General features: G+C 39.7%; 1 protein-coding gene across 1 annotated transcript in view; it reads right to left on the reverse strand.

Moving 5' to 3' along the window:
* Brwd3 (bromodomain and WD repeat domain containing 3) overlaps positions 1-19,121 on the reverse strand; it is a 108,802-nt gene extending 89,681 nt beyond the window's left edge. Inside the window, exons 1-6 of the mRNA XM_038316391.2 lie at positions 18,917-19,121; positions 18,726-18,784; positions 18,494-18,523; positions 18,033-18,092; positions 9,828-9,978; positions 9,332-9,430 (exon numbers count right to left, since the gene is read on the reverse strand). Coding sequence (XP_038172319.1) covers positions 9,332-9,430; positions 9,828-9,978; positions 18,033-18,092; positions 18,494-18,523; positions 18,726-18,784; positions 18,917-18,947 — 430 coding nt within the window. The 5' untranslated portion in view covers positions 18,948-19,121. The remainder of the gene's footprint in view (positions 1-9,331; positions 9,431-9,827; positions 9,979-18,032; positions 18,093-18,493; positions 18,524-18,725; positions 18,785-18,916) is intronic.
* Positions 19,122-27,970: the final 8,849 nt, after the last annotated feature.

A 27,970-nucleotide genomic window follows, 5' to 3' on the forward strand; every position in this document is an offset into this window, starting at 1 on the left:
TACAAAAAGTGTGTAACATGCAAAAAGCCCCAAGTCCCATCTGAAGCACTATAGGAAGCCAACTAACCAACCAAAGAAAACATCAAATTCAGCATCCGCTCTACAGCTGCAAAAAAGAGTGGGAAGCCTGAGTAAAGCTTTATTTTTTTGAGAAATGCTTTAATAACAAGCCAAATTAACATCCACTAAATTTAAAGGTGCTAGGAAAGGAATAAAAAGAAATTTGAATAAAAGCTGAAAAGTCTAATAAATACATAAAAACTACAGAACAATTCTCTCGTCAACTTAATGTTACTATGGATTAAATTATGTCTGTTAAACCTTTATCACTCGTACTAAAATTCTAGTTTTCAAAGAGGATGCCAAATCCATCCCATAATTTTCATCTCCAGCATAAAGTAGATAACACTAGTTAGTATAGTAGGCTTACTAGGTAATGGCCACACATTCGATTATTGCAAGGGTAATACTGAGTTACAGAAAACAAAAGAACCAACAAACAAGAAACACCTAATCACTTTCTCCAGTTCTGCTCAACCTTTCTGTCAGACTCTCTGCAGTTACTTAAATGTAATTAAGTGGAACTCTAAATATTGTAATTTTGTTTTGAGACAGGGTCTCTATGTAGCCCTGGGTGTCCTAGAACTCTCTACATAGACCATGCTGGCCTTGAACTCAGAAATCCTATTGCCTCTGCCTCCCCAGTGCCAGAATTAAGGCCTGCCCCACCACAACCAGCTTGCATTTGCATTTTTCTTCTTAACCTTTTAATCCTCCTCTAAATCTTTAAACCTCATTTGGTTATTAAACCCAGAAGTTTTGTATACACTTTTCTCCAATTTGACAAATTTAACACTTGTTTTACAACTTGCTTTGTTAAACTATAAAGTTATATTTCTGTAAAGTATTTGGCTAAATGTATAGTGCAAAAAGAAAAGGACTAAAACATTTTGTAAATATAAGAAAAGTTGTTCAGAACAGACTTAAACAAAGAAATTATTTTCATTATATTTTATATGATGAAAAAGAGTTTAAAATCTGTTTTAAATATACTAAAAATTTTAGTTTGTATATAGAAATCAACATGTGTGTGTGTATATATTTAACAATTAATGAAAACAAGAGGCCATGAATTTGAAAGAGAAGGAGGGGTAAATAAAAGGGTTGAAAGAAAAAAAGAATGAAATAGTGTAAAAATATAATCTCAAAATATAAAATGAATAAGATACTAAAATTACTAATTCTGGAATTTCTACAATACTGAGTCCAGAAATGCATGTAAAGGGCTAGAAACTCGGCCGTACAAGCAATGCATTTAAAGCGGGTGTTTCAGTCTCCATGTGGCAGTAATCACAGCACTTGCATCATTTCATATTTAGGAAGCACTCAAGGTAGCACATACAAAAGACTGAGGTTGATATTTCAATTGGAATTACTTGCAGGTGTGACAAACAGCTCTCCCTCCTCTCCAGATACGCAAAAGCAAGGACTTGAGAAGCAACTTACTACATGCACAATTATCTAAGTTCAAATAGGAGGAAAAGTAAATGGAGGGAGGCAACCAACTTAGAACAAAGAAAAAAACATGACCCAAGGATAAGACATAGGAACTACAGAAAATTAGGGAGGAAGAATGATAAATATTCCTGACATAACCACAGTCATCTACTGAAGATAAAAAACAGTTTAGCGTAAGTAAAGTACTTTCTTCAAATTTACATGGATATATTAAAAAGAGGCAGATTTCCCACCTCGAAGTAAATTCTGGTATTAACTATGACACATGCAATGGCCAGTAAGTCGTGAAACAATCAATGCTAAATAGAAGCCAATGTCAACCTGTAAATAATAATTGACTTTAGAATTAATATAAGCCTCCTAAGGTGTACACAATGTAAATTAAAGGCATGCTATGTAAATTACAGCATCTAGCTATAAGTTAATTGGACTGGAGATAAAAGTGAAAAAGTTTAAAAATAGAATCTTAATGCATCACGCCTTTGACTCAGCCTAGACATACAAAAGCATGCATATTTCTTTTGGGGGAAGAGAGTCAGTATCTAACTAGATGAGTTAAGTCACACTGTTGCCCTTATAAGAGAAACTGTATGACAATTATTTTCATATGAAAATAGGAGAATTTCTAAACATTTGCCATGACAGATAATAATTACTAGTTCTCGATAGCCACACTGAACTTCTAATATTTCTTCCCTAATGACAAACTAGCTTAGCAGTTTGCATAAAATTTTAGTCTTAACTACCAGTTCCCATTAACAAACATTAATCTTTAAAAGGATGAAGAAATAACATTTATTGGTAATAGGGTAAGACCCCAAGCACTACCACAAATATTATATATGCCCCAGTATTTAAGTTATATTCAGTATTTATAATGTTTGAGTTTCTTCCCGACTTAATCTTAGACAAGCATCCAGATAATAAAATAGCACAACTGGAATATAAATAAAAATGTAAATCTTACAGCCATCTCTTCTTTTAAGATTTCTTTTCATTTGCATGAGAGTTTTTTGATATGTATGTATGTATGTGCAGCATGTGCATACCTGGTAGCTGTGGAGGTCAGAGAAGGCTATTGGATACCCTGAACCTGGAGGAAAATGACTGTGAACAGCAATGTGGGCAGTGGGAACCAAACTCGGGTCCTCTGCAAGAGCAGCAGGTACTCGGACCCACTGAGCTACCTCTCCCACTCTTACAGTCATATTTTAGAAATTTAGAAATTCACCCTTGATCAAAGTAACCATACATATATTTAAAGTGGTATATTAGCTATTATTGAGAACGGTGTCTGGGAATTAACTCCTAAATTCCTTCAATATGCTCCCTCTCCTCCATTCCATTAAATTGCTAAGCATCGTTACTGAGTAACTGCACAAAGGATAGGAACATTGGAATAAACAATGTAGCATGGTGTGGAGTACAGGTGAGATAAGACCTTTTATTTTTGAACTCATTGGGCATGGGTGTTTCTCCGCATGCACTCTCAACCACTGAGACATCTCCAGTACTCAAACATTCTGCCTCCCGAGAGCTGGGATTAAAGGCCTGTGCCACCACCACCGGGCAAGTGCTGGGACTAAAGGCCTGTGCCACCACCACCCAGCAAGGTCTGTAATTTTTGTGTAGAAAAAAAATGTTTAACTTTTCATGGTTTGATTCCTAAGATCATATCATACCAAATCTATTTTAATTCTTGGATAATGTCATAAAACATATTATCACATTCTTCTTTTTTTTTAAGTGAAAGTTTTACAGGAATGTTTTGCCAAATCAATGCAATTCTGACCTTGGAGGCTGGAGCGATGTCTCAATGGTTAGAATTGTACTTGGCAAAAATACTGCTGTAAAACTTTCATTTTTAAAAGAGTATGATAAAAGTAAACCCTTTGAAATTCTCAAAGAATTAAAAAAAATAAAAGAATTAGCAAGCAAAAAGTCCTGGATTCAGTCTGAAGCACCACATAAAGCCAATCATAGTGGGGCATAGCTATGATTCCAGTTCATAGGATGGAAAAAGGAGAATCATGCCAGGAGCAGAAGTCATCATCTGCTACAAAGTAAGTACATGTCTAGTCTGGAATACATGAGCCCCTACATCAAAAAAATATATATGAATGGGAATTTGGCTTAGTGACAAATAAAGTACTTGCTCAAAACATGTGTACATAAATTACTGGTGAAATTCCAAACATAAAATGAAGAGGGATATATCCATTTTTGATACTTAAAAAAAAACCTCTTAAAAGTAGGAATAGAAGGTAATATCTTAAAATTGATTCAATAAAAACATCTACGATGGCCGGGAGTGGTGGCGCATGCCTTTAGTCCCAGTACTCAGGAGGCAGAGGCAGACGGATCTCAGTGAGTTCGAGGCCAGCCTGGTATACAGAGCAAGTTCCAGGACAGCAATAAATACCTGAAAACGTCCCAAAACTGAGCAATGTATTCAATGGTAATTGAAGGGAAAGCTCCAAAGCTTATTTGCAGTAATTGAACAGTGGATCGTAACAGAGTGATAAGGATGAGAAACGTTGAAACAATTTTGAAAATCTTTTGACCTTGTGTTAGGCAACAATTTCTTAGATACGACAAAAAAAAATGTACTTAAAAAAAAACTGACAAGCTTCTACAAAGATATCAAAAGCTTCTGTCCTTTTAAAGACTTAAAAAATGCAAAATATGAAAAAATTGTAACCAAAATACATTATGAACCCATTAAGAAAAAGGCAAATCATTTTGAAAATGAACATAAGATACTTTTATGAAGAAACAGGCAAATACGCACATAAAATCAAATAATTGGGAGGCAGAGGCAGGCAGATCTCTGAGTTCGAGGTGAGCTAGCTCCAGGACAGGCACCAAAACTACAGAGGAAACCCTGTCTTGAAAAAACAAAACAAATCAAATACTCATACAAAAATTGGTGAGGATATGAAGCAATCTCTATCACTGGTGGAAATGAAGATGGGACTATGGGACCACCACTTTTAAAGTTGTACTAGGGTTTCTTTTGGAGGTGGGGGTTAGTTTTTTGAGAAAGGGCTTCTCTGTGTAGTCCTGGCTGTCCTGGAACTCGCTTTGTAGATGAGGTTGGCCTCAAACTCACAGAGATCCGCCCACCTTTGCCACCTGAGTCCTGGGATTAAAGGCCTGTGCCATCAGGCCTGGTGGTTCCATGGTTTCTTATAAAATATGCCTGTACTTGGCATCTGATCCACCAATTCTACTTAAAAAAAAGAAGAATGTGATAATATGTTTTATGACATTATCCAAGAATTAAAATAGATTTGGTATAATATGATCTTAGGAATAAAACCATGAAAACTCATGAGTTCTCCACAATGAGTTTTCTCCACAATATGAAAACTTCCTGAAATTAACATTTTAAAATATGGCCTGTCTCTGTAGTCTTGGAACTTGCTATGTAAACCAAGCTGGCCTTGAACTCAGAGATCCACTTGTCTCTGCCTCCTAAGTGCTGAAAAATCTTTGTGTTACTTTATTTTCTCACAGTGCCTAGGCCAGCCTCAAATTTGCTAAGAAACCAAAGGCAACCTGAACTCAGATTCTCCTCCTGGAACTTCCTAAATCCTGGAGATTCCAGGATTTGGATAACAGGAATGTATTAGAACAACTGGTTTTGACATCACAAATTTAAAAGATTTGATATTCATATTCTTTGTTTTCTTATTTAAATAAAGTTTTTTTTTTTTACCATGGTCTAAATTCTAAATCTCTTAAACTTAATCTTAACTAATTTAGCTAAATCTTTTAAATTTAGGCCTCTCGAGTACTATGTGAAAACTAAGTAAATTATATCTAAGATCCTCTCCAAATACAAGGCAGATTTTAAGATTTTAAAAAGAATACTAGCAAATCTTTAATTATAAAGCAATTACTTTTTTCTTTTTTAAAGAATTATTTAGAAGTGAGAAGGGGAGGATGGGGAGAGCTTGGGGGAATGGGACAGTTGGGATGAAGAAAGGGTGGATACTGGAGCAGGGAAGTATACATTTTAATTAAGGGAGCCATTTTAGGGTTGGCAAGAGACTTGACTCTAGAGGGGTTCCCAGGTGTCCAAGGAGATGTCCCCAGCTTGTTCCTTGGGCAGCTGAGGAGAGGGAGCCTGAACTGGCCCTATCCTATTGTCACACTGATGAATATCTTGCATATCATCATAGAACCTTCATCTGGCGATGGATGGAGATAGAGACAGACACCCACATTGGAGCACTGGACTGAGCTCCCAAGGTCCAAATGAGGAGCAGAAGGAGAGAGAACATGAGCAAGCAAGACAGGACCTCGAGGGGTGCGCCCACCCACTGAGACGGTGGGGCTGATCTAATGGAAGCTCACCAAGGCCAGCTGGACTGGGACTGATGGAGCATGTGATCAAACCGGACTCTCTGAACGTGGCTGACAATGAGGGCTGACTGAGAAGCCAAGGACAATGGCACTGGGTTTTGATTCTACTACATGGACTGGCTTTGTGGGAGCCTAGTCTGTTTGGGTGCTCACCTTCCTAGACCTGGGGGAGGACCTTGGACTTCCCACAGGGCAAGGAACCCTGACTGCTCTTTGAACTGGAGAGGGAGGGGGGAGGGATATGGGAGGAGGTGGAAATTTTTAATAAAAAAAGAATTATTTATTATGTATACAGTGTTCTGCCTGCATGTTTACCTGCAGGCCAGAAGAGGGAGCCAGATCTCACTGCAGATTGTTGTGAACCCACCATGTGACTGCTGGGAATTGAACTCAGGTCTGGAAGAGCAGTCAGTGCTCTTAGCTGCTGAGTCATCTCTCCAGCCCCTAAGCAATTATTGAAAGAATCCACCCTACCTAGCAGAAGGTTGAAAGACTGCTCAGTTCAAACAGGAAAAGCGAAGCATTTGCATCTCATCTGTAAACTCAATACTCAGGCTGAAGAAGGATCTGAGATCATTTCTCAAAAAAAAAAAAATGAAGCAACAATAACAAAGCAAAAACAAGGAGCAGGAACGCGGGGTCTGTGGCTCGGTGGTAGAACAGCTAATAGTGCATGAAGCACTACGTTCCGCCCCAACTCCACAGAAAGATAAGAGCCAATCGGGGACACATGCCAGTGGCTGAGGGCTCCCCTGGGCTAGACAATAAGATCTTGTCTTTAAAAAAGTAAGTAAATAAAGACCTAGGAGTGGTGATGCCTTTAATCCCAACACCTGAAAAGCAGAGGCTGGTGGGATCTCTGTGAGTCTACATAGGGAGTTTCACAGCACACATCAGAGCTATATAGTGATAACCTACCTCAAAATAAATACACAGACACAGATAATAAACAGACAAAAATACAAATAAGATAAACATGACTTTTTAACAGGGGGTGCCAGCAAGAGTAGGGGATGGCAAATAGAAGAGCAGCGGAAGAGGGGAAAGAATTAGAACAAAGTATAATAATGCCATGTATGTAGGAAAATGACAAAATGAAATTCATTACTTGGTGATGTTAACTTTTTTTTTTTTTAAAGACAGGTTCCCCACCCCCGCCCCGGTAGCCCTTGCTGTCCTGGAATTCATTCTATATGCCAGGCTGGTCACTGACAGAGCTTCACCTCCTCTGCCTCCTGGGCACTTGAATTAATATCATACACCTCCACTGATGGCTAAATTTTTAATTTAAGAATTTAAAGTAAGGTCCAACAATGGTGGTGCATGCCTTTAATCCCAGGGACGGACGCAGAGGCAGGCGGATCTCTGTGAGTTTGAGGCCAGCCTGGTCTACAGAGTGAGTTCCAGGACAGCCAGGGATACATGGAAAAAAACACTATCTAAAAAAAAATGTAAAGCTTGGCATTGTACTACAAAACACCATTAGTCCTAGCACTCGGAACAAAGAGGCAGATACATATATCTTTGAACACGTTTGTTCATGAGGAAAAAAAATCCTTCCTCAATTCAATAAATTATAAATAAAAAATATTGGTATATAAACTATCCCTGACAAAGTGAAAAACTATTATCAGCAACACAAATTGATTAAGACCTAACCCAGTTGTCTATTTTTCCAGTAACATTCAGGCTATGAATGTTAGCAATGCACTCCTAAGTAACCAATTTCTCTTATGAAGTTTTCTGTTTCATCAATGATTTTGGCTAATTATCTTTTAAAATAATCTCTGCTCTCAATTTATTTAACCTCTAGGGGTTAATACGTTCTGTTAACTTACTGTATATAATAGTATAATAGTATTTCCTTTGAAAAACTGTTCATAAACAGGATACATAGTGAGACCTTTTCTAATTTTTTTTTTAAAAGCCAACAACAAAAAGTGTTCCAGTCTTTTTATTTGAAAATTATCCATCCAAATTTTAAGGCACAATGTGTAAATACTATGAACTATAGAAAAATATATAATTTTTTATGGAAGCAGAATGACATTCTAGCACCTTTGTTTTACAAGCACTTTATAAATCTTAGTTCTAATCAAAATAGATTTAGACTGAGAACTACCATCTTGGTAGACTAGTAACTAGTAATTCTTTGAGATGATTTGGCCAAAGATGTCCCAAGAACAATTAGGAATGTGAATTTCTGTAAACTAGAACTAAAAACGGGGATATTTTGTCTTAAAAAAAATAGAGCAAGGTGTAGTGAGTGGTTCATGCCTCTAATTCCAAGACTCAAGAGACAAGTTAGAGCACTGCCTGGTTACACAGCAAATTCCAATCCAGTATGGGAAACAGCAAGACCATGTCACAAAACAACAAGAAATAAATAGAAAGATGACTGATAGAAAATACATAACATCATTATAAACTTGGCAAAGAAATATAAACAGAACATACAGTTGGTTCCTTCTGAAAGCTATCTTTAAACAGTTCCCTGTAAAATTTTGTGGAAACTCAATAAAGAGACATAGAAATAGAAAACCATATGGCTAAAAGTACCCATACTACATGTTCAAAAATGTTTCGGAGGCAGGGAACCACTATAATCTCAACATTTGTGAAGTAGAAGCAGAAGTGATCAGGAACTCAAGATCATCCTCTGCTACAGTGAACTGTAGGTTAACCTCAACTACAGAAGATCCTGTCTCAAAAATAAGCCAAGTTTCTGCGAAGAAGGAAATGAAATGCAAAAAATAGATCACCTTTTACAAAATGACATTTGCTTTAGGTAGAAAATCACTTTAAAAATATAGCCATGGGGGGCCATGAGATGGCTCCCTGTGTAAAGGTACCTGCAGCGAAGCCTGCTGACCTGCATTTGAAACAAGACGTAGATGGTAGAAATCCAAAATTTCCATTTTTTTTACCTGCATGTGGACATGTGTGCACATGCGCGTGTGCACGCGCATGCACACACACGCACAATTTATACATGCAAATAAATAAATAAATAAATAAATATTTTTAAATTATATGTTCCCATTAAGAAATTTTGTAGGGCTAGATAGAAAACTTAGTGGCTAGGAGTACTTTCTCTTCCAGAGGACCCGAGTTTAGTTCCCAGCTACTGGGTAGCCCACAACTGCGTGTAGCTCCACCTCAGCAGGATCCAACACCCTCTTCAGGCCTCCTCGGGCACTTTCAGGCCTATAGTACTCACATGCACATACATGAAAATCAATCTTCAAAAAATTAACTCTAATAATGTAAACAGTTTGTTTATACTTTAAATTCAATCGCAGTATCTACTTTTTGCAATCAAAAGAGTTCAAGAATGAATCAAGTTCCAGTACAGCCAGAGTTGTTACAGAGAAGCCCGGTCATGAAAGCAACAAGTAAAAAGAATCAAGAATATGTTCATAACATGCATGATATTACTTACCCACATTTGGAGGTTTCGCGTAATTTACAGGTAGTTCTGGAGGTCTGCCTCTGTGTAGAGCTGCAAAGGCAGACCCATTCCATAGTGTACTCTTACAGTCTATATGAAAAGACCACAGCCAGTCAGGGAAGAAACAAACAAACAAACAAACACATTTCCACTACTCGACACAAAAGGACCTGATTTTACACCTTTAGAAATTCAATTGTAAGTAGGTGGTGAAAGAACCAGCTAGATCTCTGTGAGCCTGGTCCACAAAGTAAGTTTCAGGACAGCCAGGGTTGGTACACAGAGAAACCCTATCTCAAAAAACCAAAAAAAAGAAAGAAAAAAAAGAAAGAAATTCACTTGTACATTTAGAAATTTATTAAAATCCAGCAAGTTCACACAAACTAAAAGAAAGTATTTTTTAAAGACAGGTGAATATTCATTTGAAACTGCATTGATCTCTGAATCTTCCTCTATAGCAGTGTTAAATATCTAAAAGAGTCCTTACCTTTGGCATCCCGTAACAGAGACTGCCGACCAACACCTAGTAATGTCTGTACCCCAGGGACACTCTGAGGGATCTCCTTATCTAACAAGGGACCAATCCTCTCACAAATTTTAAGGAGGTAGTCTGGAGGAATGTGTGCATTGGCTGCCACCTAAAAACCATAAAGAGAGCACAGGGAAAAAACACTTAGTTCTAAGGTATCAACTCAATGCATAGTAGAGCAAAGTATTTTAAAATATGAAATCAAGAAAATTAAAATTAATTATCTAATATTTGAACTAATTTTAAGAAACAGGCACACACAACGGGGCTGGACAGATGGCTCAGCGGCTAAGAGCACATACTACCTTGCAGACAGTTTAGTACCCACATTAGATAGCTCACTGCCTGTAATGCCAGGAAACCTAACACCGCTGCCCTACACACACACACACACACACACACACACACACACACACACAAAATAATTAAAAATAAACCTTTAAAAAAGAAAGACACAAAATAAGCAGGGAATATTATTTAAATCATTTAGATGCCATAGCACAATGTTACAAAGCACAAGCCTCTATTCTTTAAATAAATCACTTTAACCTAATGCTGTATAAAATATGGTACAAAATAGCAAATATGATCATGTCAAGAATAAAAAAACATAAAAAGTGATGTGTAAACTCTCTGACTTCATTTATTCAGTACTGAGAAGTAACTGGTTAAGAAAAAAATCTGGGCCAGGCAGTGGTGGCGCACTCGGGAGGCAGAGGCAGGAGGATCTCTGTGAGTTAGAGGCCAGCCTGGTCTACAGAGTGAGTTCCAGGACAGGCTCCAAAGCTACAGAGAAACCATGTCTTGAAAAACCAAAAAAAAGAGAAGGAAGGAAGGAAGGAAGGAAGGAAGGAAGGAAGGAGGGAGGGAGGGAGGGAGGGAGGGAGGGAGGGAGGGAGGAGGGAGGGAGGGAGGCAAAGAAGGAAGGAAGGAAGGAAGGAAGGAAGGAAGGAAAAGAAAAGAAAAGAAAAAAGAAGAGGAAATAAAAGAGGAAAGGAAAGAAAAGAATCTGAGGCAAGTCAGGCAGATCACGTTCTGTGAGTTTAAGGCCAGCCTGGCAGTTCAAGATCCCTTAAGGAGACTTAGTAAGTTTTTTATCTCAAAGAGAAAAGCAGAAAGGACTACTAGTGCCTAGCAAAGTGGCACATTCTTAAAATTCCAGCACTTGGGGTTGAAGCCTGTTATAAAAAATTACAAAACTTACAAAAAGTTTAAAGCTAACATGCACTAAGTACTGTGTCCCACGTCAGCCAGAGCTACATAGCAAGACTCTTTCTCAAAAGTACTAACAGGTATGTATCATCACACCCAGCATTTCAGAGCAATTGTTTTCGTAAGCTTTTGTTAAAATTAACAGTAACCTACTAAAATAGTCAAACGTAGGCAATGTTAATGATATTTAGAAAGAACAGCGACCATGTTGCTTCAGGTTTGTACTTAGAAAGTTCAGCTTTAGGTTTGGATCAAAAGTCAAGGAAACATTTTGCATTATTGTTCATATCTTCAGTTTGGTTTAACAACCAAATACTTATAAAGAACTCTACTTCATTAAAATATGCAAATAATATTAAAATCAAAACACCTGGTGATTCAATCTAAAAATATGATCTATAGAAACTGATATCCTAATGTCTCAGTACATGATAACTACCGTTCACATTAGCTTATTTAATAAGTATGCCTCGTGTACATATACTTTATCTGAAAGAAAAAAGCCTTATGGCAATACACACACACACACACACACACACACACACACACACATACATATATACCATGCAACACTCTTGGACAAACTGAGTTCCTTATAGCACGTAAATGTTATATGGTAGACTCTACATGGATGTCTTTCTTAGCAAATATTTTCTGGCCCTTGACCAACTTAACAATTATTTGTACTTGTTATAAAACCTTAAATAAGGCCTGGAGATGGTGGCGCATGCCTTTAATCCCAGCACTCGCAGAGCAGAGGCAGGCAGATCTCTGTGAGTTCAAGGCCAGCCTGGTCTACAACAGCTAGTTCCAGAACAGGCTCCAAAGCTACAGAGAAACCCTGTCTTGAAAAAAAGTCTTACATAACTACCCTAGAGGTAGAGTATACTTAGAGATACATGATGCCCTTCCCCAAGCTCCTCAAAAAGATTTCACTGCCCTAAGAGAAATGACAGTCCCTGTGGAAAAAACAAACTAGAAAATAGAAATAAATCCAAACTCAAACTGCCAAAGGTTAGTATAGAGACCTAAAGCAGCAAACATAGCCGGGCAGTGGTATACACACCATTAATCCCAGCACTCAGGAAGCAAGGGCAGGAAGATCTCTGAGTTCCAGGCCAGCCTAGTCTACAGAGTAAGTTCCAGGATGGGCCAGAGTGACACGGAGAAACCACATCTGGAAAAACTCAAAGCAAACTAAAAGAACCCAGCAAAAATAAAGTATCCGTTTTTTTCCCTAGAGGTAAGAGCAGCTGTGTCTCTTAAGTGTTCTCTAATTAATATTTTTAGATTTACTTAAAAGTCAGAATTGAATCATAAACTCACATCTTAAATCTTTTGACAACTTTATAGAAATAAAAATGTCTCATTTTTAGATGATTATGTAAAGAAGTTACTGTAAAAGGGGATGGATAGGTGTGCAGAAACATAGTTACTTGTTCTTTTCTAAGCAGAACTAATGCGCGCTCTCTCTCTCTCTCTCTCTCTCTCTCTCTCTCTCTCTCTCTCTCTCTCTTTCTTTGTCTCCCTCCCTCCCCCCCTCTGTTTTTTTTTCAGACCGGGTTTCTCTGAGTAACAGCCCCTGGCTGTCCTGGAATTTGCTTTCCAGACCTGACCCACCTGCCTCTGCCTCCTAAATGCAGGGATTCCAGGTGAGTCACCAGGTCTGGCTCCAGAGAGCTCTGCAGCAGCAAAGGTTACAAGGAGTTAAGACTCCTAACAACTCTCCTTCGGAATGTTAATCATTATTAACAGCATTTCTTTTTCTTTCTACTAGCTTCAAGATTTCCCCAGGAAAAAGAAACCTCAAACAACCCTGGGCCTGGGGCACACTTCTTAAATCCCAGCACTGCAAAGCAGAGGCAGGCAGATCTTGGTGAGTTCAGACCGCTCTGGTTAACACAGCAAGTTCCAGGACAACCAGAGCTAAGCTACAATGTAACATTGTCTAAAAACAACAAACAAAAGAGGAGGAGGGAGGGGGAGGAAGAGTGCTAAAAGGGCTCTAAACCTGAATGTAGATAAAAATCAAGAAAAGTACAGAGGCAACTTCTATATTCAAGAAGTTGCTCAGTGGTGAAGGTTACAAGGAAGGGAGTAAACTCAGTCTGCGCTACCAGCTTAAGCAATCTCTGTGTATGAGTGTGGTGTGTGTGTGTGTGTGTGTGTGTGTGTGTGTATGTATACAAATACAGTATTGGCAAATGTACACGAAACAGTAAAGTGTCTTTAAATTGGAGGAGGGAGGGGGGTAATTGGGAGGCGGGGAGGAGGCGGAAATTTTTAATAAAAAAAAATAAAATAAAATAAAATAAATTGCTATTTGTTACCAAACAGTTTCCTAAGTAATCAGTAAACCACAATTGAAAAAAAATGCACTCAAATTATACTAGCAGTCATGTGAAAAATATGACAAAGATGATTTCAGGCTGGAAAGATGGCTCGGTGGGCAATGTGCTTCCCCATACCGTAAGGAGACCTTTAGTTGGGATCGTCAGTAGCCATGTGCCTGGCAGCATGGATTTGTAATCCTAGCCTTGAGGAGATGGACACAAGAGAATCCGGGGTTTCCTGACCAACTACCATAGCTGAATCCAAATCGCAGACTCTGTGAGAAGTACTGCCTCAAAATAAGGTGTATGGACCAAATATTAGGAAGATACTTTGTTTACATGAATAAAATTGTTAAAGAATCCATAAAAGATATTCTATTAAAAATAGTAAAGAATGCTGAGAACAGGAGAAATAGTCTTCTCCAGGGAAGAGCATAGCAATTGGTTATCCAATATCAAAAGGTCAGCCCTGAAAATATACAATTAACATACCGACTCAGAAGATTATATTTAGGAATATATATGTATATACAGATACATATATTTGTTCAACTACGAATAATGAAAAAAGAAGGGTATAAGGGAAATTTTGGAGGGAGAAAAGGGAAGGAAAAAATAATGTAGTTATAAACCAAAAATAAAAGAAAAAAACTAAAAAAATTTATGCTGGTGCTTACTAAAAAGTAAAAAAAAAACCCACAGAGCAACTGGAAGGTCAACCTCTAGCCTCCACATATACAGAAAACAAACATAAATTCATATATTCACACATATCTCCCTCAGTTCTCTTTCTCTCACACACAGGGATACAGGGATGACATCACAGCAAAATTTTATAAGCAGAATTTATGAAATCTAAATTTTTACCACCCTCTCATCTACTCTCTTCACTTATACTACCTCACATGAACTGAGATTCCAGTTTTTCCAGAATTATCAAATAAATCACCAGAACAATTTTAATCACTAACGTGTGTTCCCTACAACCAAGTCTAGTTTAAGTGCTAAAAACCTGTTTACGTGAGCACCAACACGTACAATGACTCTAGTAAGTCAATAGCAACACCAGGTTCCAGAGAGCGACGACTCTACAGTATCATTCAGTGTTAGGACACCACACTGCATTGGATTTGAGGAGCAAATGTTTCACATGCTCCATTCTGTTCTTCGTAGCTGTGACTGTGTGTCATAGAGCAGATTTTAAATCACACATGATTAAATTGCTCCCGTGCTTACAGTCAATAACTATGCTACCAGCACTCAAAAATAGTCTGCTATTCTAGTAACCAATTTAAGCTATTGTTAGCAATTAGACAAAAGTTGGGCAAGGTAAGAAAGGAATATAGGTATGTCTGGAATGCTAATATATTGCTTTAAAGTAGTTGTTATGAATCAAATGACAATATGAAAACACTCTTAATAGGGCTAGGGCTGTGGCTCAGTCATAGTGTTTGCCCTGTATGCATGGTTCGTTTGGTTTAATAACCAATACTGCCAAAAGAGTTTTAGAGCCTGAATGTTTTATGCAAAGATGCAAATTCTTAGAATGATAAAAATTATACTCTTTTTAACAGACACTAACGAACACATAATCTTTTTTGAGCATGTACCTTTGATAAATTTATTTTAATATTATTGCCTCATGTAGTTTGTATATTAAATAAGGGTAATACAACCTATGTCATTTTAATACAATTGCTAACTAGTGCTTTCAATTTCATGGATGAAAAATGTGAACAAGGGGGATACAAAAAAAGAACAACAAGGTACATAATATAAAACATTAAATGAAAAAAGCAAGGTTACATGGTTAATATAGTTAAATATAATAATTCCTCTGCATATCAAAAAAAAATTTTTGTTTTTTCGAGACAGGGTTTCTCTGTAGCTTTGGAGCCTGTCCTGGAGCTAGCTCTTGTAGACGACCAGGCTGGCCTTGAACTCACAGAGTGCTGGGATTAAAGGTGTGTGCCACCACCGCCTGGCTCAAAATTTTAAATATATATAAGAAAGGTCTCAGAATGTAGCTTATGCACAACGCCCTTGATTCCATCGTGTGTGTGTGTGTGTGTGTGTGTGTGTGCGCGCGCGCGCGCGCGCGCACACGTGCACCCGCATGTTTATCATGTTTATGAAAATGTAGCCAGGCACATGGTGGCACGTTGCTGCTGGGAAGACTGCAGAAGAAGGAACATAAGTTTGAAGCCACCACAGTATCACAAATTCTACACCGAACCTCACAAATCCAAGGAAACCTTGTGTAACAATACCAAATAAATAAATAAATACTGATTAGAAGGGTTATACCTGTAATCCCAGCATTTTTAAGGCTGAAGCAGGGGGTTGCTTCAAGCTTGAGGCAAGCCTGGACCACATAATGAGCTCTAGGATAGCCTACACAGCAGCGTGTGACCCTGTCTCATCAAACAAGCGAACAAAACAGAAATATATGAACGAATGAAATCAAGTCCGTAGAAACAGATAATTGCATTAACGATAATTTTAAAAAGTAACTTTTAAGGGTTAAGCAAGCCTAGTACTAATAAAGAAAATCCTATTTAAATCAACTCAGGCCTTCTGGAGAGTGGTCTTCACTATATGATTAAAGCTACAAAGCTGAGGAGCTCCTTTGACCTTATTGAGAAATCCACTTTAGAGAGCAAAGTCCAAGGGACTTGGGGAGAATGTAGCAAGAAAAGACCACCTAATTATGCAAAAATATTAGTGAAAAAAAATCACTGTAACTTAAATGATCAATTGGAAATTGAGGACAAATCATTGTATCTAAAATACAACTAACTTGTTTTTCTTACCATTACAAGGCTGGCTATGCAAATAACACTAGTCATGCAAAAGGACTGTCAGAAAGACAAAGCAGAAAATGGACACTGACTGCAATTGTGTAAAAATTTGCTATTACAGTTCAATAAAGGACTAGTAAACTGGCTTTTAAATTGGGTGTTAAGGAGAAAATTTTAATTACTTGAATTCCTATCACATTCGTTTTGAAAATACAGTTTTAAGTGTCCTTTTGCCATTTGCTCAAAAAATAATCTACCTGAACACACATAAGTAACCTGGAAAGGGAAAATGTAAAGAAAAGCACTATCCATACACCTAGATATTCAAACTATTTTCAAACATCTATCAGTAGCTACCTGCTAAAACATATATTAGTGAATACTTTGGTTTTACGTTCTGTAGTACAAGTTGAACTCATATCTAACAACAGCAACAATATAAAACTTCTGGCCAAAAATTAAAAGTAGTAACATGTATTTAGAAATAATTTATAGCCATCTGAAAAATTATAACCATTAACATGGTAGCATTTACTCTTATTACAATTGTACCATTTGTTGATTTGCAAAACATTAAGAAAAAGTCAGTAGATTCTGTAATAATTAAGATGCTTCACTCTTGAAATACTGTACACAAAATTATAAGGAATACCTTAGCAACTTAAATGTTTTCTTATTACAGTATAATTTTAAATAAATTTTTTTATTTATTCTACTACCCTTCCAACTTTTTTCTACTTTGTCTGATTTTCCTCATTTGGATCTTATTTGGAGGAAAGAGAGCTGAATTTAGTGAACTTAGATTTCATCACTCTTTTTATTATCATACAATTCTACATCTGTGACCAACAGAAGAACCTCCTTCCCAAAATATAAAGGGTCACCTTTTTGTCTCAGTGCAGAGCAGAAGGTGCACTTACACTATGAATCACAGTTGCAGGAGAAACAGCAGTCAATCCGATCGCTTTGGTTCTTAACTAAAGTATATTCTATTTTTTTAAAAATGCCCATTGTTGTCTCCTAATCCCCAAATCATGTTCACCTATTCCTAAAAGGTCATAATCCATAGTTTCGATTTAGTGAAAACGTATCTGTACAAATGCGATTTACTGATGAATTAACGAGCTATTTTCTAAGATCTGGAATATACAACAATGTTCTTATTCAGTAGTCCATTATCTAAAGACGGTAAATCTTGGAAATCACTCAGTGGTCCCTTAGTATCTTTATTTGTGTCGGTTTTCTCATTTACAAGTCAGTTCCCCTTCTGAGCCCCTTCTCCCTTCCCCTCTAAAAAGAAAAAAAGAAAGAAAGAAAGAAAAAGGAGAAAAAAGAGAGAGAGAGAGAGCGAGAAGAAAAAAAAAACACCCAAGCCTGGCCTCAGTTCCCGTATTTCAAGCCAGGACCAACCAGAAACCAGTTTTCTTCCACTAATCCGGAACTCCGGGCTGTTACCAACGCTGTCATTGGCCAGCGTCAGTCCTTGGTACGTGCCCCAAGATAACCCCCTGGTTTCTGTCCCTTCTCCCCCTACAATGGGCCTTCTCCGACGTTTGTAACATAGTCATAATCCACAACACAGCACCTCAGATAACCAACTCACATTCTTCAAAGTTTTCGGGTGAAAATAAGCAAGGCTGGAGGAGGGCAAGGTACCCTTCCCGACACGCTGGGAGGGGGAAGGGGCAGTCGATTGAACACCAAACAGCAGGCTCGGGGAGCCTAGCGGGCTGAAGGGTCAGGGGCGGGTTGGGGGCACAAGGTAGGGAGGGAGTGGAGAAAGAGTTGGGCTAAGTTGAAATGAAAAGTTTACTAACCAGATCCTCGAAGCTTCTTCGGTGCTCTTTCCCCTCCCAGTCTAAGCGGCGCGGAATCAGCTGGGGGCCAGAGGAAAAGAAAAGGGGGGGGGGGTGAAGGAAAAGCCTCTGCTCCCCATCAGCAGCACCCAGCCTGGAGCCCAGTCCTAGACCCTGTAGTGTTTTCTTATCTCCAGACCGGACAGCTACTGCCGCCGTGCCGGGGGTGGGGGGTGGGGGGACAGGCCAAAGGGAAGGAAATCCTGAAAAAACGCCTCCCGCAGGAATAAAAGGCAACGAGTTAAGACCCCAACGTTGTCCGCCCCTTCTGAGAAAGAACCCGGCTCACCCCAAGTGACAACAGCCCGAAGTGTCCAGCTCGAAGGCTCCCTCCGGGCCCCTGCCCTCGGCCCCTGACCTACCTTACCCTTCCTCCAGTTTCTCCCCAGCCCTCCCCAGCCCTTCCCCAAGGGGGTCCATACCTGATGCTCCTCGAGCTCTTGCACTAGCACCTGGGGAAGAGGGAAACACGGATATGAGAAGCAGATTGGGGCGCCAACCCATTCCTCCCTCCCCACTTCCAACACAGCCGCTGACTGTAGGACTAATCGAGGCCGGCCTTTCCCTCACCCTCCACTGCACTGCTCACCCGGTGCCTCAATTTCCCCATTGGGACCATTCCCCAACACTCCCAGATATCCTTCTCCCTCTCACCTGAGCGGATTTGTTACAGGGTCCGGACTGCAAGAACCTAGCGATCAGGTAATACAGCTCTAAAGAAGGGGTGGGGGGGTGGGGGGAGATGTTGGGAGAGAGGCAAGGAAGAGAGATACAAGCTTTTAAAAAAATTCTGACAGCCGTCGCGCAAAGCCCCCATCCCTTTTGCCCCAGGCTCAGCTACCCACCGGCTTCGATCTGGGTAGGTGCCGCCGCCATCCTTTTCCCGAGGGGGTTTGGGGGCTTCGCTCCGGAGGGCTGGCGGGGGCGGGTGGGGGCGCTGCCTCTATTGTGGTGAAGCCCCCATGCTTGGGAGTCCCGCCGCTTCCGCCGCACTCTTCGTCCCAGTTTCGGTCTCTCTCGGATTCATCGCATCACGTTTCGACCCATAGATATTCTAGCCCAAGAGCTGAGGAGGCGGAGGAGGAAGGAGAGCAAGAGAGAAGGAGAGGGAGGAGCCGAAGTCGCTGAGGGGTGGGTGGGGGCAAAAGGGGTGGAGTCACGGAAAGCGGGGGGAAAGGGGAGGGAGCCGCTTGCAGCGCTCACGGCTCGCCGCCAGAGGCACTGAGGCTGCTGCCTGGCCCCAGCCTCCTGAGCCGGCCTGGGGTTGCCTAGTTACTTGCCCAGGGAAGGAGGAAGAGGTGCTAAAAGCAGGCAGACGCTCTGGCAACCTCTCTAAAACTCTGTGGTGGTGTTGGCGTCCCGGAGCTCCGGAGTTGCTTACCCTTCCTGTGAGGGCAATTGGACCCTTTCCGGTGAGGGAACCTTTCATGAGAAACTTGTAAGGGACTAACTTGGCCTAACTCCGATAGGTCACCTAAAGGGTTTGGTTGGTTTGTTCTGTCTCTACCCCAAGGAAATGGTGCTAGCCACTTGTGGTCTTGTGTCCAAACGAGGAACAGTGCACCAGATGAAAATGCTGTACTTACCCAATGAGTAGAAAGATAATATCCTTGTAGAAAACTACTTAAAATATCCCCCTTGATGCTATAAATATTGCTTGCGAAATTTACACTTCAACCAGGAAGCCGGTTCCAAATTCTGAAGTTTTCAATAATGTATTTTCCCAAATTCTATAGGTAAAGTTTGAATTCTGTTTTGAAACACTATCAAAACATTTTAAAAGTTCTTAAATATCCATTGAAGTTTGGATAGAAACCATACTTTGTTTTGCCCTTTAAACGATATTTTCTGACATGCTCTCACTATATATCCAAGCCTCACCAGGAATTAGTTGCAATCCTCCTGCCCTGCTTCCTGGGGTGCTCACATTGCAAGCATAAGTCAGCCTGCTAGTTTACAAATTGTCTCCTAGAAATTTGAGACTACAATCGTTTTAATATATAGCCTCAACTCTTCACAGAGCACTGACTTTTGGTGGTGGGTAGTTAAGTCTTCAGCGATCAAAGTACTTGTGTAATGATAGTCACAGATGGAGTAAACTGGTTTACTTAGCCACTTTCTTTTAACATTCTGTCCTCATTATCTACTTTGAAATCCTAATTCATTGAAGGTAAACCTGCTGGCAAAACAGACTCTGTATACGTTGTTTACATTGAAGTACTCAAATTTGAAGGTTCACCTTCTAAATTGATAGTGGGAGTTTGGTTTTCAGATTTACAGAGCTCAGCCAATACCACAGTGGGCCTAGAATTCCATTAAGTTAACATAAACAGATTATCCTCACTAACTCTTTTTGTCTGTTTCTTTTGTTCAGAAATTAATAACAATATGAGGTAATTATGAAATGCTATGGTTCTCTTTGGCATGATCATTATTTTTAAAAAATAGATAAAAGAAATATAAAAACCTCTGAAAATCTTTGTAGGGGGTTACTGAAATTGTAATAATTTTATGGTTCAATATAATATAATTAACAGTTAACCTTTACCAAATCATTATCACATGTTACCTGCTGTGTAGCTCATTTAATTCTTACGGTGACCTATGAGATAGGTTATTTTTCTTCATTATACAGAGAAGAAAACTGACTATTATATGACCTTAGAGCACTCACATTTTATTAATTGTATTCCTTATGTGTAAAATATAAGAATAAATAATACTTACCATACTTACTTACAGAATTTCTGGCCTGGCGGTGGTGGCGCATGCCTTTAATCCCAGCACTCAGGAGGCAGAGGCAGGTGGATCTTTGTGAGTTCAAGCAGCCTGGTCTACAGAGCTAGCTCCAGGACAGGCTCCAAAGCTACAGAGAAACCCTTGTCTCAAAAACCAAAACAGAGAGAGAGAAGAAGAAGAGGAGGAGGAGGATGGAAGAGGGGAGGAGGAGGAGAAGGAGAAGGAAGAAGAAGAAGAAGAAGAAGAAGAGAAGAAGAGAAGAAGAATAGAACGAGAACAAGAAGAAGACAGAAGACGAAGAAGAAGGACGAAGAAGAAGACGAAGAAGAAGAAGAAGAGAGAGTAAGAAGAGAAGAAGAAGAAGAAGAAGGAATTTCTGTAGAAGTCATATGAGGATAATTTGTGTTGTGTTTCAAAGGTATGTGGCATTACCATAATTCTCCTTGTGCTCATTTCAACTATTGATTCGATTGCAATTAAGAGATTAAAACCCCACAAATTTGAAGAAGTTTAAGGAAAGAAATTACTTTGATATAAAAACTCTTTCATTTGTTTAGCAAGGGAGTGGTGGTGTGTGAATGCTTTTAACCTAACAATCAGGAAGCAGAGGCAGGCGGATCTCTGTGAGTTCGAGGACAGCCTGGTCAACAGAGTGGGTTCCAAGACAAACAGGACTATTACACAGAAAGAACCCCTGTCTCAAAAAAAAGTGTGTATATGAGGGAGAAATGTCACCTGCTCTCAAGGCAAATGATCATTTTTTAACAGGAATTTAAAGTGATAATGTATTAAGAGTAAAGAAAGTAAAGATTAGCCTTGTGTTTCAGGTATAAACACTTCAGGAACTCCAAGAAGCAAAATTTCTTAAATTGCTTCTAATGTTCTCTATGGACAAAGTAAACTAAAAAAAGGAAAGATATTTAAAGGCCTAAATCCATTTCCATAGAGCAGTCAGTAAGGGTGAATTTTGGAGATGATAATCAAGAAACTGATGAACTAGCACAAATTTTCTGGACTAAGTAGGTAAGAAGGAAGATTTGAAATGTGTATATTCCCACCAAAAGTCTTCATTGTTCTGAACTAATGCTAATTCATCAGACACTTTCAAGTATTTTATATCACAGAGCCACCAGTCCTAACTCTCTCTCTCTGTCTCTCTCTCTGTCTCTTTGTCTCTCTCTCTCTCTCTCTCTCTCTCTCTCTCTCTCTCTCTCTCTCTCTCTCTCTGTGTGTGTGTGTGTGTGTGTGTAGGTCAGAAGAGAGAATATTGGAGTTAGTTTTCTCCCTCCGTCATGAGGGTCCTAGGACTGAACCCAGATTGTCATACTTGACAGCAAGTGCATTACCCACTGACCCATGCTGCTGTCTTTCTTTCAATTTTTTTCAAAGTTTTATTAGGAGAGGAGGAAAATTTTTATCTGTTAGAGTAAAAATGAATTTATGTAGAAAACTATGAAATGTTGCCAGGCATTGTATTATGTTCTTATAATCCTGGCACTTGAGAATTTGAAGCAGGAAGATTAAGAGTTCAGCACCATCTTTGGCTATCCAGTGATTGTGAGACCAACCTACCTCAAAAATAAAAAGAAAGAAAAAAAGAAAGCTGAGACAGCCAGCAAATGGCTCCATGGGTGAAGGTGCTTGCCACCAAGCCTAAGAATCTGAGTTCAGTCCCTAGGACCCATATAGTGCGGGGAGAGAACGAGGCCTTACTCGTGTTTGCTCTGACCTCCACACTTTTGCCCTTGTTAGTATTCAGGGCCTGAATTGTAACAGCCCTGGCATGCACCCCCCGGCCCCCACACAAATACACTAAATAAATGTAAAAAACTGTAATAAAAATGTTACTTGGTTGATGCACTAGTTTCCTAGGGCTGCCATAAACAACATCTAATCCAGAGGGCTTAAGAAGGCAGAGGGTTTTTCTCGTAACATGAAGAACCAAGAAATGAAAAAATCAGCCTGTGGCAGAGTGCATGCTCCCTCTGAGTGCTCTGCTAGAGAATTCCTTTTACCTTTCCTGGTTCCGATGGCTCCTTAGCATTCTCTGATGTGTTGACAGCATAATCAAACGTCTTCGTCCATCTTCACATAACTTCTATCTATGTGTGGCCCAGCATCAAATCTTACTGAGTGTGTGTGTGTGTGTGTGTGTGTGTAGCGATCCACCCAGAGCCTCCCAAATTCTGCTCATGCACTCTACCACTTAACGTGTTTTGTTATGAGGACACAAGTCACTGAATTTCAGGCCCATCAGAAATCTAGAATTATCTTGTGTAAATGCTATAATTATACATACAAGGACCTTATTTTCAAGTAAGGTAATATCACTGGTAGTTAGGTCAGAACATGAACATATTTTTGAGGGGACACAACTGACTAAAGTATCCTTTTGTCTTTGGAGCCTGTCCTGGAACTAGCTCTTATAGACCAGGCTGGCCTCGAACTCACAGAGATCCGCCTGCCTCTGCCTCCGAGTGCTGGGATTAAAGGCCTGCGCCACCACCACCCAGCTTTTTTTTTTTTTTTTTTTTTTTGGTTTTTCGAGACAGGGTTTCTCTGCAGCTTTTTTAGAGCCTGTCCTGGAACTAGCTCTTGTAGACCAGGCTGGCCTCGAACTCACAGAGATCCGCCTGCCTCTGCCTCCCGAGTGCTGGGATTAAAGGCGTGCGCCACCACCGCCCGGCACCCAGCTTTTTTTTTAAGGCAGGGTTTCTCTGTGTGTAACCCTGGCTGTCCTGGAACTCACTCTGTATACCAGGCTGTCCTCCAAATCAGAGATCCACCTGCCTCCACCTCTGGAGTACTGGGATTAAAGGTGTGTACAACTGCTGCCCACTGACATCACAGCCACCACCACCCAGCTATGATCTTTATTTACTTTTTTAAAAATATTTATTTATTTATTTCTTGTGTATGCAATATTCTGTCTGCGTGTAAAAGGGCACCAGACCTCATTACAGATGGTTTGTGAGCCACCATGTGGTTGATGGAATTGAACTTGGGACCTTTGGAAGAGCAGGCAATGCTCTTAACCGCTGAGCCATCTCTCCAGCCCCATGATCGTTATTTTTAAATAACTCTTATTCACCATTATTTTATGCTTGTGTGGATGTGTGTGCATGATGTATGTACATGGGCCTGTCTGCATGTGGCTGTCAGAGGTCTTTGTGGAGTTGGTTCTCTCCTTCCACTTTTTTTAAAAAAAGTATTTTTGAAAAAATATTTATTTTTATTCCATGCATATGCATGTTTTTGCCTGTACATATGCACAGGCATCTCACGAGTACAGTGTCTATAGAGGCCAGAAGAGGGCGTCATATCCCCTGGAACTGGAGTTATAGCTTGCTAGCCACCATGTGGATACCTGGAAATGAACCTAGACCTTCTGGAAGATCAGTCAGTACTGAGCCATCTCTCCAGCCCATCTCCTTCCAGTTTCATGTGGGTTTCAGGAATTGAACCTATTGTCCTCCTTAAAATCATATTGAGGTAATGAAGAGCCCGAGCTGCCTGAGCTGGATCCTTACATCCACAGAGTAAAATAGAATTGACTCCTGAAAGTTGGCCTCTGACTTCACATATGCCATGGTACGTGCTTGTAGGAATACATATACACAGAAAATAAATAAAATGCAAACAGAATTAAAACCACATTTCACGAACCAAGGATATGGCTCAGTTTATAGATATCCTTGGTTAGCATGTAAAATAGTAACTAAAATTTAAAACTCACCGTAAAGAACAATCATAAATTTGAACAAGGAAAGCAAAATATTAATTATTAATCTAAAGCAGTGGTCTCAACCTATAGGCCGTGATCTCTTTGGGGGTTGCATTATCAGCTATTTACGTTACAATTCATAACACTGGTAAAGGTACAGTTATGAAGTAGCAACGAAACAATTTTGTGGTTGTGGAGTCTCCATGACATGAGGAGCTGGATTAAAATGTTGCAGTGTTAGGAAGGTTGAGAACCACTGATCTAAAGACTAATAGAGATTACGAACTCTGAAAAACAAAATAACAAAGAAAATTAAAGAGAAAAAAAATGAAAGGGGATCTCAGAAAAATAATCAGACTTTATATTCACATATATACATATATATTATACATATTAATGAAAATATTCGAGAGTGAGAAGAAACATAGTTTTTTAAAGAGACAATGCAAACATTGTCAGAAGCCTTTGTTAAAAAAAATATACACACAGGAAGCTCAGTGAACTACAAATATAAACATTTAATAGTGTCCACTAGCATATTAAAAAGATTGAAAATAAAAGTCTTGAAAACAACTGCATCATCACTAATAAGAGAAAATAAAGATACAATTTTTCATTAAAAACAATGGATGCCAGAAGCAATAGCATAGCATATATATTGTAATCCTAGAATGAACACATCACACAAGAATCCTGTATTCAGCAAAGCTAACTTTGAACACCAAGGTGAACTGCAGATGTTTCCTGATAAGAACGGAAGCATTTTATTGTTACCAAATCCACATTACAAGAAAGACTAAAAGGAATTATCTTCCCTGGTGTAAAAGAAGAGAATCTAGACAGACGAATAGTTTCGCCCCTATTCGTGAGGAGTAAATTCCAGCACCTGCATTGGATACTTAAAAACAATTCCTCTGTAGACTGTGCTCTTCCATACATACACTGTTTAGTTGCCTTTTGATGTTGATACAAAGTCTTTCTTTGTAGCCAGCTTCAAACACTAAATCATTTCTGCTTCCACCATTTGAGTTCTAGAATTATAGGCATGTTCCACCTTGAGATACAAATTTAATGGCATCTCATAACAAAGCACTTAACACTGAAACAGTCAGAAATGTGGTAGCAAAAGTAGCGCAGATTGCTTGCAGATGAATATAAGAGCCTTTGTTTCCTTCTCTTTCTTCTGCCACTTTCTCTTTCAGTCCTGGGAATTAAGTCTAAATTCAAGCTCCTCCAAATACTAGGCAAGTACTCAAGTATTGAGCAGCATCTCTGTGTTCTGTTTCGCTTTTGTTTTGTTGTTGTTTGATACAAGGTCTCACTAAGTTGCCTAGGTAGGCCTTGAACTGTCAGGGTCTTTGCTGTTTTTTTTTTTGTTTGTTTGTTTGTTTGTTTGTTTGTTTTAGAAAAGGTCTCTTGGACCGGACGCCGGTGGCGGCGGCAGCGCACACCTTTAATCCCCAGCACTTGGGAGGCAGTGTAGGTGGATCTCTGTAAATTCGAGGCCAGCCTGGTCTACAAGAGCTAGTTCCAGGACAGGCTCCAAAGCTACAGGGAAACTCTTGAAAAACAAACAAAAAAAAAATTTCAGGCTGGACTTGAATTCACTAAGTACCTGAAGGTGACCTTGAACTTCTCTGTTTTCTGCCTCCACTTGCCAAATGCTGAGCATTTGCGGAGAGGCCTGTGCGGCCACACCTAACAAGCTTTCGAATTCCAATGTTTTACCTCAGCCTCTGTAGTAGCTGAGATAAGAAGCTTGCGCTGACAGGCCCAGCTGCCAGATTCATTCTTTTGTGTTACTTTTATGTATTAACAAACAGGGGTCAGAGGTCAACTTTTACAGGTTCTCTCCACCTTGCACATCCCGAGAATCAAATTCAGGCCTGGCGAGGGTGCCACATGCCTTTAATCCCACCACTTGGGAGGCTGAGCCAGGCAGATCTCTGACTTCGAGGCCAGCCTGGTCTACAGAGTGAGTTCCAGACAGCCAGGGCTACACACAGAGAAGCCCTGTTTTGGAAAAAATGCATGAAAGAATCAAAGTCAGGTGAGCCTTGTACAGCAACTGCTTTTACTCGCTGAGCCATCTCCTCAGCTGCAGTTAACTGATTTAAGGTGTTGTGCTTCCTTTAACAAGGGAGTAGTCCCTCCCAAAGAAGAACAAAATCACAACACCTTCAAGGAAACCAATGAAGCTAGAGAGAGAGAACAGCATATTAAGCAAAATGTGCCAGACATGGACAGTCAAATATCATGTTTTCTCTCTTGTGAGGCATCTAGATTGCACACATACATAGGTATGTAGCTCTCTGTGTGTGCATATGTCATGGAAGGAGAGGCAGGACTCGTTGTGGATAATCGGTAAGGCAAAGAATATGTGTCAAGTACATGATATGCATATGTGAAAATATTGCGAAGAAAGCCACCATTTTGTGCAATAGTTATGCACAAATTCAAAGACAAATAAATGGAAGGTGGGGCCAGGTCAATGAGGGCCTGTCTTGAAAGGTTTCAGAAGTCCAGACCCTCCCCTTCTTGTCTCTTTGCTTCCTGGTCACATTGAGATGAATGGGTTGCCTTTGTCACACACTCTAAAACTGTGATTTACAATGCCACCAGAGGCTCAGATCCATGGAACAAAGAAATCACACACTAAAATCGCTCAAAGCCTAAGCCAAGATAACCCTCTTCTGCTTGGATTTGGTTTATCTCATACATTGTTCACAGAGACAGAGAACACAGGAACCTAAAACATTTGGTCAAATTCACCACCAAATCTAATAAAATGCAACAAAGAGTTTAAGGAGGGAACTTCATCGAGCTAATCACAGGTGTCTAGGGAAAACCTGTAGCTGGTCTCAGAGTTAATCGTGCAAACCACCCCCTTACAATAAGGAGATCCACTTTAAGTAGAATCTCTTCTTTTCAAAGAGTATCTCACGTAACTCAGACTCTCTTCAAACTCCCTATGCAGCCAAGGCTGACTTAGAACTTCTCATCCTCCTGCCTTCATTTCCCACGGCCTGGGTGGCATGTGCCACCACACCTGGCTTCTTTGGAGCTGGTGGGGGAGGGGGTCGTCCAAGAGTCTCGTGAAAACTAGGGAAGTACTCACCAAGCTGAGCTACATCCGCAGCCCTTTTCTCGTGCAGCCCTTTTCTCGTCATTTCTCTTCACCCTTATCCCAGAGGTCTTACATGTTCAACTAGTTAAGAAAAAGGAAGACAAGTCTGTTGTGGAAAAGGAAAAGGATCTCTGTTCTATACGTTATGATCTTATGTAGCAAAACCCGTAATGAATGTATGAAATAGGTTATTAGAGTGTATATGAGTGGGGCAAGTCTGCATAATACATAACCAAGATAGACCAAGAATCAGCCGTGAAGAACTGGGAATGAAAACTGTCCCAATTTACAGTATCACAAAGAATAAAG

This window comes from Arvicola amphibius, chromosome X, assembly GCF_903992535.2.
Source record: "Arvicola amphibius chromosome X, mArvAmp1.2, whole genome shotgun sequence".
NCBI lineage: Eukaryota > Metazoa > Chordata > Mammalia > Rodentia > Cricetidae > Arvicola > Arvicola amphibius.